The following is a 22500-nucleotide window of genomic DNA, read 5'->3' as shown; positions in this document are numbered from 1 at the left end:
AGAGACACAGGCCCAGATAAACAGCCACGGAGAGGGATGGAGTGGGTGAGGGAGACAGCTCGAGTGGGTGGTGGTGGTGGGTGAGAGAGAGAGAGGTGGAATCGCCCGTGTTGATCTGCATTTACTCCAGATAAACAGAGAGAGAGAGGGATGGAGTGGGTGGTGGTGGGTGAGAGAGAGAGAGTTGGATCGCCCGTGTTGATCTGCATTTACTCCGGGTAAACAGAGAGAGAGAGGGATGGAGTGGGTGGTGGTGGTGGGTGAGAGAGAGAGAGGTGGAATCGCCCGTGTTGATCTGCATTTACTCCCACACACACACGCATGCTTGCCAGTCCAGAGGATCAGCACGCATGATGTGCAGCATAGTGGGAAGAGAAGAGGGGAGAAAGAGAAAGAGAAGGAGACATAGAGAGAGAGAGAGCGAGAGAAAGAGAGAGGGGGAGAGGGAGAGAGAGAGAGAACAGAAGACAGAAAGGCAAAGCGAGAATTTACAGAGCTACTACATTCACAAAGCTCTAGAATTACCCGATGGCATGGAACGACATGGGCATAAACATATGAATCATTAGTGGGCCCTTCAGGGCCGGCATGGGGCATTAACTGCACCCAGGCCTCTGTGTCTCTCAGGCAGGAAGACGCTCTTATGTAAGCGCGCTGAGCAGTCCGCCGCGATGTGCTCTCTCGTCCACATTACTGCGTGGGACTGTGCGGGAGAAGAGATGGTCACATTATGGATCTAGTCCAGAAGATTTCCGTGAGTGTGTGTGCCTATGAGTCTGTGTGTGTTAGTGTGTCTGTGTGTATATGACTGTGGGTCAGCTGGTACACAACCAACATCCGAATATACCTAAATGGGAAGTTAAGACATGTTCAATGGTCTGTACAAAAGATTGCAGTGGACAAAACAAATGAAAACATTTACTGGATTTCGATTACTACACTGCAATAGCCTTGCCATTCATCTGAAGCTTCAGTTCCAGAGGGCGAGCGCCGAGCGGGAAGACTTCGGCCTTTTAACCGACGCAGTTCAACGCCTCCTAACGAGTGAGGACATCTGAGTGAGATGACCCTTCCCCTGTGCGATGGCTCATTGCCCAGAGATGGTCCCTGGCCGCGGCTGCTCTGATGAATGGTGAAACTCTTTCAGTGACTTGAATGTCAGTCCAGTGAATGTTTTAATTCATCTCACCAGAGGCTTTCCTCTTCCTGAATGACTTAAATGCATAGACTAGTACATCGGATTCCAGTTATACCTGACACCAAGAAAAATAATGTTCAGGCACCTCGACCACCATGTACAGTATAGATGTTAAGGGGCACATCTTTACAGAACGTGGTTCATTTTGTATCAAGACGTTTAGGCAAAGCTAAGGTGTACACTGATGTATATACACGTAGGTGATGAGACAATAGACACAATACTCCATTGATTTCTTAAATCTTAACTTTAACTTCATCTAGATCAACCCAGAGACTGAAACTGAATTAAAGGGCACTGAAATATCATTTGATAGTAATTTATCATTAACCAGTGACAATGGAGGCATCTGACTTCTTGTGACTTTCTCTGATAAACAGGTCTCATGCATTTTGAGAAGAAATTGAGGGCAAAGATTAGAATGAAAAAAAAAAAATCCAATTAGCCTATCAGTGAAAATGAACCAAGAACACACTGTGATGTTCTGTCAAAAAAAACTGCAATATTCAAATGTAAGATCCTTTCGTCTCGAGGAATCTCCGGAATACCACGAAGAGAAGTATGAAGTGTCCAATTTCATGTGTGGAACAAGTGATGTATGTGGAGACAGGAGCTATATATAATACAGCAGTTATCTTTTGGCAGTAAAGGGCATTTTTGGCCCTCTAGAGCACATGTGTGTGTGTGTGCATCTATAAAACACTGCAAATCTTCACCTTGTTTATGTGTGTGCAAGACTGTGCATGTGAAATATGAATGTGTGAGTGAGTGAGGCAAAGAGGGAGTGAGTGAGTGAGTGAGCGTGTGTGTGTGAGTGGGTGAGTGTGTGTGTGTGTGTGTGTGTGTGTGTGTGAGTGGGTGAGTGTGTGTGTGTGTGTGTGTGTGTGTGTGTGTGTGTGTGTGTGTGTGTGTGTGAGTGGGTGAGTGTGTGTGTGTGTGTGTGTGTGTGTGAGTGGGTGAGTGTGTGTGTGTGTGTGTGTGTGCGTGCGTGCGTGCGTGCGTGCGTGCGTGTGTGCGTGCGTACGTGCGTGCGTGTGTGCGTGCGTGTGTGTGTTTGTGTGTGTGTGGGTGTGTGTGTGTGTGTGTGTGTGTGTGTGTGTGTCTGTGTGTGTGTGTGTGTGTGCCATGAGTGTGGGACACAAAGGACAAAGGGAGCTGGCATGATAATGACTCCATACAGTGCACTAGTTCCACCCAGGGTGGATAATTAACACCCACCAAATGAAACCCTACCAGCTTCACTGGCAGGTAGACTCAAACAGAGCGCTCCAAAGCCACACACACTTCCAAAGCAGGATGATGTAAACATCTGAAATCCACACCATTCAGCTCTTTCCGATCGGAATGTTTGTTGTGTATGCTTGAGGAGTTGGTTGGGTGAACTGGACCCCTAGAGTTAGAAATGTGCGAAATGTCAACGCTATTCCCTCATTTAAGCACACTGGAGTTGCCTTTCACAACACCTAACAGCAGTCTACCTTCACCCCCCCCGCATAACCAGTTTCAATCCACAACTAACCAGCCCCATAGATTCACTTTCACTTTCACTTTCAATTCCACTCTAGGGACTGACCCACACAGCCCCATAGATTCACTTTCACTTTCACTTTCAATTCCACTCTAGGGACTGACCCACACAGCCCCTGATGCTGGGATGGGCCCGCCCCTGCCCTGATCATGGGTCAGCCTCTTCCTGCTATCTTCCATCTCCAAAGGAGACAGACTGCCAGTCTCACTTCACACACATCAGTCAATCTCACTTGTCTTGCTGGTATCGAATAACAGTGTCAATCTAAAAAAAAGGCAGCAGCCTTACTGTTTGTGCAGTAGACAAGTACAGTTCTCACTGCCTCCAAAAGCGCCTAGAGGCAATTGTATTGTTATGGCGCTATATAAATAAAAAATTGAATTGACAACTGTTTGTGCAGTAGACAAGTACAGTTCTCACTGCCTCCCAAACTGTTTGTGTGGCTGAGAGTGAGGAGGTTAATGTGTGGGCCCATAACAGAATTTAATTTAAGATAAAGCCATTTGCCAATACTAAATACTGATCCACTCACCATCATTCTACTCCCATTCTAATGAACCGGCTGCTGATGGCTAATTATTAATCAGAGTTAATTATACCCGAATCAGTGGAGTTATAGGCAGTACAATTTGGAGGGCCAGGCTCTGGTGTGTCATTTTAGGATAGTCACAGACCCTGGATATAAACAGTGCCTGCTGGGTCCTAATGCATCCTGCCCTGGTCCTATGAGACTTCCTGTCTAAGGCTTCTCACTTAATGGTTACTTTCAGACACACACACACACACACAAACACACACACACACAAACACACACACACACACACACACACACACACACACACACACACACACACACACACACACACACAAAGACAGCCCCACACACACATGTAATCTCTCTCTCACTCTCTAAAATGCACACACAAACAAAGACAGCCACACATACACATATCAAATCTCTCTCTCTCTCTCTCTCTCTCTCTCTCTCTCTCCCTGCGAAACCGCATCCACATCCACAGTGTTTTTCTCCAATTATGAAAAATCTATCTTTGTGGGCTGTGCTAGTGGACTTATGAGCCAGCTGTTCCCTCAGATATTTGTTGTGTATATCATTCTCTCTGTGTGGTCGACTATGAAGCACTGTGCACTAAATGAGACGCAGTCGGTGGAATCACTGACCTCATGGTGTTCACAGACAAGCAGTGCCAAACCCCCTGCCTCCAACAATCACTGATAACAACCAATTCATTCTCATGTAAACAAATACACGCGCACACAAACATACCCACACACACAAGACTCAAAGAGCTGTGCTCTCATTTGTAAACAAAATGTCAACTCCCAATGCAGCGCTCCAATTAAATCCATGTTCTGATGTGACTATCTTAAAAATGGCTACAGGACACAACAGTTCACAATACTCTATATAACTAGACAGATGTCTTTTGATTAAGGTGACCAGGTATCCCACTCTGCGTTGGACTGCACAGTATTTTGACCCTCGTGCATATTGAGATAATGTTCGGCATTTCCACTGGTCATTTGGTGTTGAATTGTCAGAAATCCAATGGATGCATATTCTTTAGCCCACCTGACACATGAGCCGTTTATGCCGCTGCGTTATAGTTTCTACTTCATTTTACAGCGTTTCATCAAAAGCAGTAACCTGGCTCGTACAAATGCAACACAACCAATCCTTTCTAAATGCCTGGCTTTCATCCATTGGCTGAGAAGAGAGCAGTGAAGATGATCATCAATAGGCTGTGACGGCCGTCAATCAAACTGTGCAGACCGTGGGGGGTGGACTCCTCTGACTTTGACACAGACTTTGCAGATAAAGTAAACGCTACCAGGCGACATCACAACTTTCAAATAGCAAAAGCTCTAGCTTGTATCTTTTCTGGTGATCTGTGAAATCGAGAGTGCAAAGAGTACAAAGTGTAGGTGTTTACGAGCTGAAAGGCAGAATACAAATTGAATTCAGTTAGATGGATATTATATCAAAGTTTGAGGCTACCCCTCAGCGTTGGTAACATCATGTCCCACACAAACATGGCCCACATTTAGTGTGTTTGCATCTGGTCACCCTACTTTTGATTAAGGCTACCATACAGACATTCATCTTTTGAAATGTGCTCATAACATATCTTAGTCTGGACGCATGTTCCCAAAGGCCTCCTTAAGCCAGTGCAAGAGCCTGGGCTGCGTTTAAGAGATATTCCCTTCTTTAGTTTAATGATTCAGGGAGGGAGGCTGAGGCCTGTGGCTGAGGCTAGCTTTCTTTAATTTCCCCTCGGGATTAATAAAGTATCCATCTATCTATCTATCTAGCTTGATGGGCGGCCCTCATGGGCCCATACGTACATAGACATTATAGGCTTTAACAACTTAACCTATTTCCCTCTCGAAAGTGGACCTCTGGACCCAAGGTCAGAAGCGGGAGGTGTGGTGCATGTGGTGCATGTGGTGCATGGTCACAGGGCTCTCGAGGTGTGGTGCATGGTGCATGGTCACAGGGCTCTGGAGGTGTGGTGCATGGTGCATGGTGCATGTGGTGCATAGTCACAGGGCTCTGGAGGTGTGGTGCATGGTCACAGGGCTCTGGAGGTGTGGTGCATGGTCACAGGGCTCTGGAGGTGTGGTGCATGGTGCATGGTCACAGGGCTCTGGAGGTGTGGTGCATGGTCACAGGGCTCTGGAGAGGGAGGTGTGGTGCATGGTCACAGGGCTCTGGAGGTGTGGTGCATGGTGCATGGTCACAGGGCTCTGGAGGTGTGGTGCATGGTCACAGGGCTCTGGAGGTGTGGTGCATGGTCACAGGGCTCTGGAGAGGGAGGTGTGGTGCATGGTCACAGGGCTCTGGAGGTGTGGTGCATGGTCACAGGGCTCTGAAGAGGGAGGTGTGGTGCATGGTCACAGGGCTCTGGAGAGGGAGGTGTGGTGCATGGTCACAGGGCTCTGGAGGTGTGGTGCATGGTGCATGGTCACAGGGCTCTGGAGGTGTGGTGCATGGTCACAGGGCTCTGGAGGTGTGGTGCATGGTCACAGGGCTCTGGAGGTGTGGTGCATGGTCACAGGGCTCTGAAGAGGGAGGTGTGGTGCATGGTCACAGGGCTCTGGAGGTGTGGTGCATGGTGCATGGTCACAGGGCTCTGGAGGGGGAGGTGTGGTGCATGGTCACAGGGCTCTGGAGGTGTGGTGCATGGTCACAGGGCTCTGGAGGTGTGGTGCATGGTCACAGGGCTCTGGAGAGGGAGGTGTGGTGCATGGTCACAGGGCTCTGAAGCAAAGCACTGCCCGATCACTGCTCCCCGGGCGCCGCCAAAGGCAGCTCACTGCTCCGGGTTAGTGTGTAACCTCACTTCACTGTGTGTGTGTCACTTCCCTGGATGGGTTAAATGCAGAGGTGGATTCCAGAGTGTGTGTCTACACCACCTCTGCCATAGAGAGGAGGTTTTTTTTCACAGGGCTCAGGAGCGGGAGGTGCTGACGTCACTCACCAGCTTCCGCTGACACCAACCGCAGACGCCGCACAGGGCCACCAGCCACACCACACACACCGTCAGGCCCAAAGACACCAGGAACACGCTGAGAGACACTGAGCCTGCGAAAGAGGGGGAGAGAGAGAGAGAAAGAAGGAGAGGAGAACAAAAAAGAGATTTGAACAAAAAGAGTTTTATAAAGCCCTTAGTTCATCATTCTCGGCTGACCGCAGTGTAGCCCCCTTTTATATTTTCCAGCCGCCGCCGTCTGAAATTTGAAATGGATCTGGTTTTAATCCCACAATATCTTATGATTACCCTAAACTCATGAATCTGTTCACACATAATGAGGTGTCTCAAATGCATTTCTGCCATGCCAATTAGCCTGCTAAGCAAGCTATGATGAAAACTGAATTGACAATGACCGTGAAAAAAGAGATTCATAAGAGAGAGAGAGAGGCAAAAAAAAGGGAAAAGGATAAAAGAGGATTAGAACACTTAATTGTAGTTTTTTTTATGTTTAATTGTTCTCCTCTGTTTTCTGTTTCTCAAACATATTTGGATGGAATGAACACACAGCCCTTCAGATAAGGACCTTGTAGCGAGGCTAAAGATAGCGATAGCGAAAGGTCCCAAGATGCCCGGGCTTCGTCATTCATAACCCAAGAGGGAGGACGGGAGGCAGGAGTAGCGGTACTCAGAGGTAATGTATGTCTGAACACATCCTTCATGCATCATCCATTTCACTGATGTGACCCCACATGACACTTCACATCCTCTTTGCGTCTGTCCGGTGCACACTGACTGTTTCGCCAAAAAGCAACCCATTTCTGTAGTCAAGGTGAGAGAGACAAATCACGGCGGCCACCATGCAACACTCAAGCAGTAAATGCGGAGTTGAGTGCGAGGCCATCAGAGCTACCTAAAGACCTACTTGTGCAGTTAATGGCGCTTTTGTATGCTAAAAAAGATCTGTTAGCTGATAAAAATACAGCGGGGTCTCGACACCCCCTTCAGCTGATTTAGGGAGGCTGTCCCCTAGGACTACACAAAAGGAGGTAACCTTGAGGATAACCCGGACCGTGAGCGAGGGGAGGGAGCAGAGGAGGAGGAGGAGGGAGTGATTTAGGAATGATAGAAAATAGAGGAAGGTTAGGTTGCATGTTGGATATGGGGTGTATATGTGGTGGTGAGGGGTTGAGAGAAACAAGAACAAATGATTTAAGGATATCACTCCCACCAAAATGAGGCACATTTCAGTGGGAGTGAAAAAGACGGAAGAGTGTGAGTTGGTAATGTGCCTTTTCCTCTCCCCTCATTAATCATACTGTAGCTAGTCCACAGACACACACACACACACACACACACACACACACACACACACACACACACACACACACACACACACACACACACACACACACACACAAACCCTGTGGTGAGCCAACAGGGGGAAAAACAAGGCTAGACGGAAGAAAGACACACACTTGGGGTTAACAGGCACACTCTTAAGGTCCTCTGCACTGGAGTCATTACCCAATCCAGCTCAATTAAACCCCTCCAGGGACTGTGTGCTGTAATTGCCAGTATCCATCTCCCTGGTCCCCGCTTGTAAATAAATGTAAGCGTATTTTGTTCTTTTAGTCTCCGCTTTTGTTGGCCGATCAGCACTCACACAAACACAACCTTGACAGACAAGCGTGTGCTTCTTTGGTCCGCCACGCCTCAGAGGCATTTTCTCCTCTCCTTTCTCCTGTGATTCTCCTCTACTGTGATTCTCCTTTGTCCTGTGATTCTCCTCTGCTGTGATTCTCCTCTGCTGTGATTCTCCTCTGCTGTGATTCTCCTTTCTCCTGTGATTCTCCTCTACTGTGATTCTCCTTTGTCCTGTGATTCTCCTCTGCTGTGATTCTCCTTTCTCCTGTGATTCTCCTCTGCTGTGATTCTCCTTTGTCCTGTGATTCTCCTCTGCTGTGATTCTCCTCTGCTGTGATTCTCCTCTCCTGTGATTCTCCTCTGCTGTGATTCTCCTCTCCTGTGATTCTCCTCTGCTGTGATTCTCCTCTGCTGTGATTCTCCTTTCTCCTGTGATTCTCCTCTCCTGTGATTCTCCTCTGCTGTGATTCTCCTCTGCTGTGATTCTCCTTTCTCCTGTGATTCTCCTCTCCTGTGATTCTCCTCTGCTGTGATTCTCCTCTGCTGTGATTCTCCTCTCCTGTGATTCTCCTCTCCTGTGATTCTCCTCTGCTGTGATTCTCTTCTCCTATGATTCTCCTCTACTGTGATTCTCCTCTCCTGTGATTCTCCTCTGCTGTGATTCTCCTCTCCTGTGATTCTCCTCTGCTGTGATTCTCCTCTGCTGTGATTCTCCTTTCTCCTGTGATTCTCCTCTCCTGTGATTCTCCTCTGCTGTGATTCTCCTCTGCTGTGATTCTCCTTTCTCCTGTGATTCTCCTTTCTCCTGTGATTCTCCTTTCTCCTGTGATTCTCCTCTGCTGTGATTCTCCTCTCCTGTGATTCTCCTCTGCTGTGATTCTCCTCTGCTGTGATTCTCCTCTACTGTGATTTTCCTCTCCTATGATTCTCCTCTACTGTGATTCTCCTCTACTGTGATTCTCCTCTGCTGTGATTCTCCTCTGCTGTGATTCTCCTCTCCTGTGATTCTCCTCTCCTGTGATTCTCCTCTGCCTCTCCTATGATTCTCCTCTACTGTGATTCTCCTCTCCTGTGATTCTCCTCTCCTGTGATTCTCCTCTCCTGTGATTCTCCTCTGCTGTGATTCTCCTCTCCTGTGATTCTCCTCTCCTGTGATTCTCCTCTGCCTCTCCTATGATTCTCCTCTACTGTGATTCTCCTCTCCTGTGATTCTCCTCTCCTGTGATTCTCCTCTCCTGTGATTCTCCTCTGCTGTGATTCTCCTCTCCTGTGATTCTCCTCTCCTATGACTCTCCTCTCCTGTGATTCTCCTGTCCTGTGATTCTCCTCTCCTGTGATTCTCCTCTCCTGTGATTCTCCTCTGCTGTGATTCTCCTCTGCTGTGATTCTCCTCTCCTGTGATTCTCCTCTCCTGTGATTCTCCTCTGCTGTGATTCTCCTCTCCTGTGATTCTCCTCTGCTATGATTCTCCTCTCCTGTGATTCTCCTCTCCTGTGATTCTCCTCTCCTGTGATTCTCCTCTCCTGTGATTCTCCTCTGCTGTGATTCTCCTCTGCCTCGGGCCTCTCACAGACCATTCTAAAGGCAACCACACGTGTTGGCAGTCCATGTCACTTAAAGAATGAGAAAACCTCAGCATCGTTCTTTGGCCACACACACACACACACACACACACACACACACACACACACACACACACACACACACACACACACACACACACACACACACACACACACACACACACACACACACACACACACACAAACACACACACACACACACACACACAGGAACTTACACAAATAAACAGCCCCTCTCTTTCATTTTCTCAGCACCTGCTTGCCCTATAAATCATATTTCCCCCCTGTCTCCCTGGGGAGTGAGTAAATATGTAAATGAGAAAATAACTTTTGGGCCTAATCTCTATCAGCCCACACAGCTGATTCTATTCTCCATAGATCTCGTTGGGTTTTTTTACCCGGCAAATGCAGATGCTCTCCTCAGTTTCATCTGCAGGTTTAAAGAGTTCAAAAGGAAATTTAGGACATTAAAATGTCAAAAATATATCACCTCCTTACTTCAAACAGCCCCTTTTTGAAATGTTGCTCTAATTTTAGAGCAAAACAGTCATTATATTGTATCCAGCATTCATTTCCTATTTTCTTTTATTGAATTCAAACGCCAAGCTCACATCTATACATATAACCACAGTTACAGATCATGATGTAAACAAAAAAAAAAAATACAAAAATAAACAATACAAAGAAAATACAACCTCGGGCTTTTGAAGCGCTCATAAGACTTGTGGGTGAGCAACAGAAAGAGGATTGCAATGCGGCTTGTCATGAATGATAAATGTTATCGTGTGGCTGACAGAAAACCTTGCACAAGTCACAATACCTCTGTGCTTCAATAGTGCAGACATTTTCTGGCAACAAAACAAATATGTCATCAATCACAGGGCAGAGATGAGTGGAATGTAACTCTCTGAACTGAGAACAGTGGCACTGAACACATTATACTAAATTACCTTCCATTACATAAGACTGGATGCTATTGCCAGAGAGGAGCGTTAGAACAAAACAAAACAAAAGTGCCAAGTGTAGTGAAACCAAACTGAGCACACAAACCAAGTCTGCCTAACCAACCACTATGACCTACAGTTACCTGTGAAATCTCAGCTCAGCCAGAGGGGGCACTGACGAGTCAGATATCTCCCCTTCAGGCAATGTTATAAATCAAAGCAAAGTTGAAATGCACAAATAATTATCGAAAATATGCATGCATGATAAATACGAATTACGCAATACCCCCATGAAAAGACATTGACAAATAGATCAAGAAAACTAGTCAAACCAAATCAAGAAATCTGTAACAATGGATTCCTGCTTGATGGCTCAACCCACCATAGAAAACATATCTAACTCTCCCGGTTGTGTCCCAAGGCAGCCTCCATTGAAGATGTCTGATGGTTTAACTAATGAATGCAGGCAGTTAGCGGGGCCAGTCCTTAGAGTTATATTGATGTAGTGCTTTAAAGGGGTGACTATTAAAAGCACCAACAAAATAGCAACAAAATGAGATATAACTGGACAATGGATGTTATTCATCTGCCTTTAATAACTGCATGCTGCTCATATCTAATTGTAGAGTCACAGGGAAGAAAAATCATGGTCCCTATCAGAAAATGACACATCTTAATAAATGCTTAATGAAGACTCTGCTGATTGGATTACGGGGAGGCTGGCACACCGGGGTGAGATAAAGTGCTAAGCAACCTTTCTCAGGAGAGGGGCGAGCTTCACCTCAATTTTGACTGCTCCAGATACGAAGCTATGGAAGAAATTAAGAGACCACTGCAAAATTATCATTTTCTCAGGTTTAACTATTTACAGGTACTATGTGTTTTAGTCAAATTGAATTTCTGTTGTATGCTATACAGTACAGACAACCTTTTTCCCAAATTCCGAAGAACATTGGGCCTCATTCTCGACCTTTTTCTGTAATTCTTCAGAAATGTTTCTTACACGACTTCGCAAAAACAGCGTAAGAGAAACGCTTCCGCTGCATTCCCGCACGCTTGAAAATGTGTTCATAAGCAGCCGAAGTCTTCTCAGCTGGGTTCCTTCCGATTAGCTTCTTAGATTGATGCGCGTTCTCGTGAAAGTGGATTTGCATACATACACGCCCTGCCAGCTCCTTATTAGGAGACGCAAATTTTAGAAACGTGTGCTGTCACAATCTTCCGAATCCACCTCGTAACAGGTGTTCATTAATAAGGTGGAGATATTGTATAACGTTGAACGTCCGAAGTCCGTAAAACACATTTAAGTAGTCACTTTTTTTGTTTTTTTTTTAATCGAAAAATAGGCACCATAGGTGTGAAGACCGGTCCCAAGTACGAGTATAAGTTGTAGTCCGTCCTGTCGTTCGTAATGGCCACCATAGGGGTGAAGACTGGCCACCAGTAGTAGTATAAAGTGCAATAAATTAATTCCTTAGTTCTTAGAGATTGACCTTAGTGTTTATTTATTTATTCACTTACATTTGCAGTGTTCATGTCATTCACAATCAGTCTCTTAGTAGACGCGGCCTTTGTCCAAAGTGACTTACAAAGGAGAGAACAGTCAAGCTACGAGCCATATAGACCTAGTGTAACAATAAACACTACCTCGTATAATTATGACTATAAATGTGAAACGTAATTGTTAATGATAAAAATATTCTCGTATTTATTATTATCATAATTATTTTAATCCGAGGATGTCTGTAGAGTTGACGTGAACGCAATCTCCAACGGGTTCTCACAAATTCGCCCGTTAACCCTTTTACTGTAATACGGAGTTTTTTCAAATGTCATTCCTCAACGCGATTCCTCAAATAACCACAAGATGGCCCGTGGAATCCCATTTGAGAAGATTCCGGTAGAGTTACGACTGCTATTTCGAGTTCTGAAAGTTGTCTGAAGTTCAGAAGAAAGCACAGAAGAAAAAAATAACGAGAATGCAAATGTTTTCATAAATGTTTCCGAAGTGGAGTTCCTTCTGAAATCCTTCGGAAAGTCTTCCCAACTGCTGTCGAGAATGAGGCCCATTGTCATTTAGAGCATTTATTTGAAGAAAAAAACAACTGTTCAAAATAACATAAGATGCAGTGTTTTTAGACCTTGAATAATGCAAAGAAAACACCACAATACTTATGTTTTAACTCAGGAAGTTGAGTTCAGAAATCAATATTTAATGGAATAACCCTGATTTTCAGTCAGAAATGTCATGCGTGTTGGCATGCCCTCCACCAGTCTTTCATATATTGCTGTTGGGTGAATTCATGCCACTACTGGCTAGGCTTGTGACCATCCATCTTCCTTTTGATCACATTCCAGAGGTCTTCAATGGGTTTTTAGGTCTGAATGGAATGGAATGGATACGATACATGTAAAAAAGCCAGAACTGTTTATTGGCTGAGAAATGCAGTGCTGACGAAGGCTGCAGCACACAGACACCAGAAGAGGGTTTTTAGGGAAGGTCGAGGCCAGCTCTATCCTCAATAAGTCCCCTGACCAGCACACACATACACCAGATGAGGTCTCTTTAGGGAACGATGAGGCCAGCTCTATCCTCAATAAGTCCCCTGACCAGCACAGACACCAGATGAGGGTTTTTAGGGGACGGCGACACCAGCTCTATCCTCAATAAGTCCCCTGACCAGCACAGACACCAGATGAGGGTTCTTAAGGGAACGACAAGGCCAGCTCTATCCTCAATAAGTCCCCTGACGAGCACACACATACACCAGATGAGGTCTCTTTAGGGAACGATGAGGCCAGCTCTATCCTCAATAAGTCCCCTGACCAGCAGAGAGACACCAGATGAGGGCCTGACGCACCTTGCGCAGAGCTGAGAACTGCTTCTTCATAGGCCTGATGCTGTTCCTTAGCCTGCCTTTGGGCCTGCCTCTTTTTAAAGTAGGTTGCTCGGCACCCAAGGTGCCTGTTAACCAGAGCTGGCTGTACGGTTATGGGTTCTGGTGCCGGTTAAGTCCCTGTTTTGCACCGGCTTCATGAAGACCTCCTCACATCAGCCTGACTCTGACCATTTTGTTGCTACTTAAAATGTTACAAAAGGACAAATATTAATATTGACGTATGATATAAGATTACCTTTATCTTGAAACTGATTCTACATCTCTCCTGGAGAAATGCATTTGTGACATGTTCTCTTCCTTCTCACTAATGTGATGAATATTAGGGCAAATGATTAAATATGTCTGTATTCATGCAATATGCAATCATGCATCATAGTTGAGCTGGCAAAGCACTACATCAACAATCCAGTGAGAAAAAACCCTTTACCAGAGGTGCATACCCAACAGTGTTAGCTACAGACCTAGGTCATTACTAACAAATGAATGCAGTAGATTTAAAGGCCCAGCATTCTTTTTCATTTAAGTGTTTTTTTTTGTTTTACATTTTATGTTAAAACAAGAGGCAACTTGTTCCGCTTCACCACTGCTTGTTTTGAACATTCATCTTACCCAACCCTGCAGGCTCAGACATTATTTTAATGTAGCGGTATCCCTGTAGCCGATCCATTTCAGTGAATTGACTGACCTGGCCATCACCCACAGTAAAATGGTGATGAACTCTGCGTGATGAACAAACCTCAGATTGCACCATCTCATAAAACACAGCAGCCTTCATAACACGACAAGACTCTTCCTGACAAACGGATGGAGCCACTCACAGCACATGTCGTGCATGAGCGCAGCTGGTTTTGGGCCGCGTGCACCCACTACATTTCCCCCCCCAAAAAACCGCGCTGCTCGGCACAGGAGACGGCAATTAGTGGAAATGTTTTGGTGGAGAGAGAGCGGAGGGGCGAGTCTGCCTGAGCGTGTACCCAGCCCCTCAGACTGTAGCGAGCTGCGGGTCCTGGCCCTGGGTGGCTGAACCCCCTGTGAAGCTCACAACAGGACTTCACCCGGATAAGGCCTCACGTCGTGCACTGATGGGCGCCCTGCCGAGCCCTACCGCTGCGTGAGACGGCCCGCGCTGGAGTGCTCCTGAATGGCTGCAAGGCCCCCCCGCATCAACCCGCATGCCACCACCGCACGCAGCACTACACGCAAGTTTACAGTGTGGACACAAACAACAACTGAGGCAGTTTACTGACACTGAAGGTTGGTAAGCCATTTTGCACACACAAACACTCTTCTCATCTCGTCAACGCTGATGTTGCTCACCTCTCTCGCTCCCTCCCCACTGGATACCTAGAAATAGATGGTGGATACCTGACCCAAGCCCAAAGGGCCCAATAGAGACCCATTGAGGGTTGGGTTGGGTTCGGACAGAAGTTTAGAAATAATGTTCAGGCACTACTCTCTTGGTCGGGTTCAGACAGAAGCCACACTCTACTAGGGACATGTCATTCATCCTCTCCCTCTTCCCTGCCCTACTGTGCAACAGTAATATGCTGTTAGGTCTACTCTTTTTTTAATGTAACAGGTAATGCTGTGTCCTCATTTCCCCTTATCGAGCAATTACACCTTTTCTAACAGGGATGATTCCAACCAGCCACCTGTTAGAGAATACCTCCCCTGTACCCCTCCTTCCCTTTCTATTCATACCCCGTATTTCATTCCTGCATTCTCCTCATCATATTCCCCATCCACATTCTGTTATCTATTGAAGCATTGCACCGCAACAAAGGGATAAAGGAGATATTAGGCAAGTCTTAGAGAGATTCATTAGATTTACTGCTTCAGTGCCCCAGATACCGACATATTTACTGTCACCTTTTGGGGGTAAGCTCTCATTCAATTATGTTTCCTCTCTCTCTCTCTCTCTCTTTCTTTCTCTCTCTTCCTCTCTCATTCTCTCTCTGTTTGTCTTCTTGTGCACCCCAGCTTGCTGAGCGTCCCCCGTCTGACTCAGGCTCTCCTGGCCACGGCGTCACCTGGTGAACTGTAAACCAGGTGTGGAGTGGCTGTTCTCACCGCCGCCTGCCGCTGCCGCTGCCGCCTGCCGCGCGTGAGCACCACTCAGCTCCATTTTGTCAGGCATTGAAGCGGCACGCTCGACACCATGCTCCTACAGCTGCCTTGCTCGCTCACCTGTTTGCTCTCTCTCTCTCTCTCTCCCTCTCAACCTCTCTCTCTCTCTCTCTCTCCCTCTCTCTCTCTCTCCCTCTATCTCTCTCCCTCTCAACCTCTCTCTCTCCCTCTATCTCTCTCTCTCTCTACCTCTCAACCTCTCTCTCCCTGTCTCTCTCTCTCTCTCTCTCCCTCTCTCTCTCTCCCTCTATCTCTCTCCCTCTCAACCTCTCTCTCCCTGTCTCTCTCTCTCTCTCTCTCTCTCTCTCTCTCTATCTCTCTCTCTCTCTCTCTCTCTCTCTCTCTCTCTCTCTCTCCCTCTCTCCCTCTCAACCTCTCTCTCCCTGTCTCTCTCTCTCTCTCTCTCTCTCTCTCCCTCCCTCTCTCTCTCTCTCTCTCTCTCTCTCTCCCTCTCTCCCTCTCTCCCTCTCAACCTCTCAACCTCTCTCTCTCTCTCTCTCTCTCTCCCTCTCAACCTCTCTCTCTCTCTCTCTCTCTCTCTCTCTCTCTCCCTCTCTCTCTCTCTCTCTCCCTCTCTCCCTCTCTCTCTCTCTCTCTCTCTCTCTCTCCCTCTATCTCTCTCCCTCTCAACCTCTCTCTCCCTGTCTCTCTCTCTCTCTCAACCTCTCTCTCCCTGTCTCTCTCTCTCTCTCTCTCCCTCTCTCTCTCTCCCTCTCTACCTCTCAACCTCTCTCTCTCTCTCTCTCTCCCTCTCTCTCTCTCTCTCTCCCTCTCTCCCTCTCTCTCCCTGTCTCTCTCTCTCCCTCTCCCTCTCTCTCTCTCTCTCTCCTCTCTCTGTCTCTCCCCCCCCCCGCCTTTTCCCCCACTTGTGGGATGCACCTGTGCACATGGCAAACGTCGCGGCATTGGTGCGGGCATTCAGCCCCGGCACGGTGCGGTAACACAGGGCATTCAGCCCCGGCACGGTGCGGTAACACAGGGCATTCAGCCCCGGCACGGTGCGGTAACACAGGGCATTCAGCCCCGGCACGGTGCGGTAACACAGGGCATTCAGCCCCGGCACTCTCATTTATTTGATTGACAGGTGTATTTATCGGGGCGGTTCACAGGCAGAACCCATCAAAGTCCATTTCCCAGAGGCATGTGATCCAATGCCCATAATGAGGAGCATCCACGGGTTTATTTAGAGTCAGCAGGGCTGCCTGTGACCGGGGAACGCCATAACTCACCGGCAGCCAGGGCGGGGCGGGGTGTGGTGTGGTGGGGTGGTGGGTGTGGGGGTGCTGGGGAAAGAGGATGAATATCGGAAACAGACAGAGAGACAGAGAAGAGGAATGGTTGGAAGTAGGATTCAAAGAGCTGAAAGGACAGATGGAAAGAGAAATTGGAACAAAAAAAACTGTCGGCAGTGGCAACTACACTCTGAGAATAAGTGCAAAATGGGGGTCAGAAACAGAAAAGATAAGTGGAGAGACAGATTGACGGAGAGGGAGTGACGGCACACTGAGATGGAGCGCATAGGAGCACGGAGGGGGAGAGAGATCATGGGAGTGAGTACTGAGGAGAGTAGGTGAGGTGAGCTTGGAGAGGGGGTGAGGGGGTGAGGGATGGGAGAGACAGAGTGGGAGAGTGGGTGAGGGTGAGCTTGGAGAGGGGGTGAGGGGATGGGAGAGACAGAGTGGAAGAGTGGGTGAGGGTGAGCTTGGAGAGGGGATGAGGGGGTGAGTGATGGGAGAGACAGAGTGGGAGAGTGGGTGAGGTGAGCTTGGAGAGGGGGTGAGGGGATGAGGGGATGAGGGATGGGAGAGACAGAGTGGGAGAGTGGGTGAGGGTGAGCTTGGAGAGGGGGAGAGGGGATGAGGGGGTGAGGGATGGGAGAGACAGAGTGGGAGAGTGGGTGAGGGTGAGCTTGGAGAGGGGATGAGGGGATGAGGGATGGGGGATGGGAGAGACAGAGTGGGAGAGTGGGTGAGGGTGAGCTTGGAGAGGGGATGAGGGGATGAGGGGATGGGAGAGACAGAGTGGGAGAGTGGGTGAGGGTGAGCTTGGAGAGGGGATGAGGGGATGAGGGATGGGAGAGACAGAGTGGGAGAGTGGGTGAGGTTCGAGGGCAGCCAGGCCAGCGCGGGAGAGAGGGGGATTACACAAAGGAGCGCTTGAGGAAATGAAGGTCAGAGATAGAAGGAGGGAGAGAATGAGGGCCAGAGGAGAGGCAGACTGAGGGAGGTAGAAGGAGAAGGGGAGGGCGGGGGCGGGGGGTACGTGAGAGGGGAGAGGGGCACAGGCTCAGAGATGAGGGCGAGGAATAAGACCAAGTGCTCTTTGGGAAACAGCGACGGAGCAAATAAAAAGAGGGAGAGTTTTGAGGGGGGGGGGGGGGGACTGTGAGGAAGATGAAAGAGATTGAGGGACTAGATTGCACCAGTAGTTGTGGTCAGGCAGACGGTCAGGCAGCGCTCGCTCATTATGAATGTAAAGTTGATCTTTAATAGTCCACTGACTGTTCCGTGCTTTCGGGCCAAGAGCCTGCGCTCATGTTTACAAAAAGCGTTGCTCTGTTAGTGCCCTGTTTGAGGGGAATGTAAATGTACAGCGCATTGCTGCTCTTAGCAAGGCACACACGTACGACGACTCGCGAAAAATAAACACATGCACAGATAGTAATGCAATTTACTGCACACAAGGACACGCGGCGGAACAGGCTTTCATTGTCAGGCCGTCGCATGTCACACTCGCTCTTGTCCATGCGACATTGAAAGGACTGGGAAAGCATGGGGCGTCTGTGGAGAACGCCAGCAGAATGCTGCTCAATAGGAGACTACCCAGGGGGGTGTGGAGGTGTCCGAATGAATTAGACAAGAGGTTGTCTCTGCCCCCCCCCCCCCCCCCTACCCCACAGGCCCCCTTTCTCTCTCTCTCACACACACACACACACAACCTCATACACACTCACACCTTGCGTGTACACAGATACACACACGTTAATGCACAGTAGCAAAGACAGTTTCAGGGTGGAAATTAGCAACACCACATCTGCGTGCTTGACTGCTATTCTACACAGATGTGACGTACGGACACAGCACTCGATGAGACGCTCACATGCAAACACTGCATTATGCTACAAATCACTATCAACGACTCAAACACACGCACAGGCACACACACACACACACACACACACACACACACACACACACACACACACACACACACAAACACACACACACACACACACACACACACATACACACACACACACACACACACTAAAAACACTAACACCAGAACATATTGTGGGTAAGACTCCTAGTAGTGGCTTTATAGGTCCTGTGTGTATGAGACACAGACGCGAGGAAGGCTGTTGTTTTATGGCTTCATTATGACTATTATGACCTGAGGGCTCTCATGTGTCTCACAGCACAGGGACAAACCGCATGGGCCTCTCAAATCAGCTGTCTGCATGGGGGTGTGTACATGCATGCATGCCAATGAGCATGCCTATGTGAGCATGCATGTAAGCATGTATGCATGTATGTAGGGCGGTCCAGGGGCTGGGCTCTGTAAAGCGCCTTGAGACAATTTTATTGTTTTGGCGCTATATAAATTACATTGAACTGAATTGAATTATATGTACTTTATGTGCCACATATACTGTAGTATATGTGTTGGTCTGTGTGTGTGTGTGTATGGAAGCGTATGAGTGTTTATGTGCATGTACATGTGTGTGTGTGTGTGTGTGTTTGGATGAGTGTGTGCCCTGTGTTGATGGACTGCTAAAGTGAGTTGCTCTGACAGGTGAGTCCATTAAACAGGCTGAAACAGACACACCTCCTATGAACACTGTGACTAAGCCTGTGGCCTTTCTTTCATCTGTCCCGTTCCCTCTCTGTCCGTCTGTGTGTCTGTCAGTCTGTCAGTCTGTCTGTCTGGAGCTCGGACTGTTCCCTTGCCTGTGGCCTATTTCCCTCTATGTGACTGCCCACTGCCTGTGGCCTATGTCCCTCTATGTGACTGCCCACTGCCTGTGGCCTATGTTCCTCTGTGCTGACTGCCCACTGCCTGTGGCCTATGTCCCTCTATGTGACTGCCCCCTGCCTGTGGCCTATGTTCCTCTGTGGTGACTGCCCCCTGCCTGTGGCCTATGTCCCTCTATGGTGACTGTGGCCTATGTTCCTCTGTGGTGACTGTGGTCTATGTCCCTCTGTGGTGATTATGGCCTATGTCCCTCTATGGTGACTGTGGTCTATGTCCCTCTGTGGTGATTATGGCCTATGTCCCTCTATGGTGACTGTGGCCTATGTTCCTCTATGGTGACTGTGGCCTATGTCCCTCTATGGTGACTGTGGCCTATGTTCCTCTATGGTGACTGTGGCCTATGTTCCTCTGTGTTGACTGTGGCCTATGTCCCTCTATGGTGACTGTGGCCTATGTTCCTCTGTGGTGACTGTGGCCTATGTTCCTCTGTGTTGACTGTGGCCTATGTCCCTCTATGGTGACTGTGGCCTATGTTCCTCTATGGTGACTGTGGCCTATGTTCCTCTATGGTGACTGTGGCCTATGTTCCTCTATGCTGACTGCCCACTGCCTGTCTGGATGCTTGAGGTTCGACTGCACATTCTATTCATCTCTGGTTTTGGTGGCTTTCATTTCTCTGCACCAAAAGCATATTGGGTCTGCCGGTCTAATTACTCAGTCTAATCTAATACAGTAAATGAAGCCATGTATGTTGTAATGTAATTGCCCTAAGGAAAACAATATCGCTCTTGATTAGTTCTTAACAGGACTGAGTCACTTTCCCCCCTTTATTTCAACCTCTGAGCGAACATTACAATTGTTTCACAATTCATCTGAGTACCCATGCCGAAAAATAAATGCATTGTGGCTTTAACAAAATGGCTTTCAGCCAAGAAACTAAGAGTATGCTTTGTTTTTTAAAATTGTAATTTAATGGACTGTTTGTGTACGGGTCATGAGAGGTCAAGCTACCTCAGAGCTCAACAGTGAAGCAATCCTCACGCTGGGTTACGAGAGGTCTACCAATGATGCTCCACTAATCAGCAGAGGCTCTTTACAGGCAAAACAAATCAAATTCAGAATACCTCACAGCCGCGCACAAACACGTCGCCTCCCAAACACATCAAATAAGGTTATGTAAAACAATACATGGCAAATTATCCCGTGTGCTTTAAAAGGTCGACCCCAAACAAAACGTCTGCACAGAATCACGAGGAGAGTGCGATGCCAAAACGCGTTGATGTGGCCCAGCGCGGGCGGTTTAATGGAGTGAGCTGAATTAGTGCAGCACCAGACTGTGAAATGGCAGTAAGCGCTGCCCACATAGCGCCTATCACTCAGCTCCGAGAAACTGCACTCCACAAACGAGCCGCATCAATGAGGCCTGCCCACAACAGGTGAGTGCAATGGCCCGCTCGGAGGGAGCCAAAACCCTGATCCAAGGACCCGAGACAACATGCATGTGGGGGAGGGGGGCACTGTGGCGCAAGCAGTAGCCCCAACCACATTTGGGCTTGATGCCCATGGAGGACACGGGTTCAAATCCGGCCCAATGTCATGTCTCCAGTCCCCTCTCCACCTCTTCTCCCTCTCATTTCCTGTCACACTCTTCACTGTACTTACGGTAAAAAAAGGCAAAAACGCCCCAATAAAAACCTTAAAAAAAAAGATGTATGTGGGGGAAAAAGACTGAGCCATGTATAATTGTCATAGTTCAAACCCATGCAGACGTGAGAGGACACAAACACAGGAGGGCTGCTGCCAGCCTGCACTCATATGGGCCGGGGGATTGAGACAAACAAGGTTGGGCCTCTATGATCCTATCAGACGGGAGAAAGACCCTGAGGCATCCATGTGAAAACCTCACTCAGCCTCCATATTTCTGCAGCCTATCAGTATTTCTCTTTCCAAAATCATGTTAAACTGACTCACTGCCTAAGAGAATGGCATGATGCAGTTAACCTATACTGCGCACGGGGACATAATCGAGTTGCATGAACAAACACCGCCAATATCGCTACACATTGACTGCATTGCTCTTGCAGACCAGAAGGTCAGCCCCATCTGTGCTGTGGGCTGCCCCCTTTTTCTCATTCTTTTCCCATGTACCAAAGCTCATAAACATACCCCCTCCAGGGAACGCACTGAAGTTCTGAGAGTCATGGCATTAAGAAGACAAAAATTAAACCAAATGAGAAAAATAATTGGAGCTTCCAAATCTGAGAGCTGGCTGCAGTCTGAAGGTCAGCTGACAGGTCGATGTCGTTTCCGTGTCTTTTTCAGCAGGCTGAATCGCATCTGTTTTGAAATATTTTGAAATGGTTGGCTATACAAAACCATCCCAACGTTATGTTCACGCCTCTCGCCGTAACTTCTCGTTAATCAGAAGGGGTTTGGACTTATAGATATGCAAACGGCTCAGACCTGGCCACCAGAAGCAGTGGAGGAGCCAAAAGGCCAGATCTAAGCTGCGTTCACCGCGTTTGATGCCAAGCACTGGCATTTTATAGGAAACCATCTCCTGATTCAGTACGGATCTCAGTGGGGTATGGTGGGAAACAGATAAGAATAGGTTAATCCCCTGGAGACAGAACACACATTAAGGATCAAGTGTACAGAGAGGAAGGAAGTCTACAGACGTATCATACCGTAACCATTCATATCCCAGGTTCAGTCGCACTCTGTAGTGGAGGAACCTTAGTGAGGGCCGTAATTGGGAGTTGAAGATAAGCATTGTTTGAGCACTGTGATCACGGAGATATGCATCTGAATGCTCTTGAGCTGCGGCCCTCCACGCCGGCTGGAGGGATGTTCATCTGCTATTCCCCGCTGGATGCTAAACGTGACGTGATAAAGAGAAAGGGCACAGCTTGTCAAGAGGGATCTCCTTGGCTCTATTTTAAACCCATCGCAAAAATATCACCAGGGTCACTGGGCTTACAAACACAGACTCTGAGGATGGAGGTAGCCCAGACGGTACAAACATAGGATAGGCCTCCGAGGGTGTGGCAGATGGAGACGAGCCACCAGAGGAGCTTCAGTATCATAATCCATCATGGCTGATTGCA

General features: G+C 47.9%; 1 protein-coding gene across 1 annotated transcript in view; it reads right to left on the bottom strand.

The window, feature by feature from the left end:
- Positions 1-22500, bottom strand: part of syt7b (synaptotagmin VIIb) — a gene marked incomplete at both ends in the record, with an annotated part of 85484 nt that overhangs the window by 43048 nt on the left and 19936 nt on the right. The window contains one exon of the mRNA XM_080843204.1: positions 6227-6330. Coding sequence (XP_080699330.1) covers positions 6227-6330 — 104 coding nt within the window. The remainder of the gene's footprint in view (positions 1-6226; positions 6331-22500) is intronic.

The sequence above is a fragment of the Sprattus sprattus genome (genome assembly GCF_963457725.1).
Source record: "Sprattus sprattus genome assembly, chromosome: 8".
NCBI lineage: Eukaryota > Metazoa > Chordata > Actinopteri > Clupeiformes > Clupeidae > Sprattus > Sprattus sprattus.
Note: the sequence above shows the minus strand (reverse complement) of the source record. Positions and strands in the feature narration are given on the sequence as shown.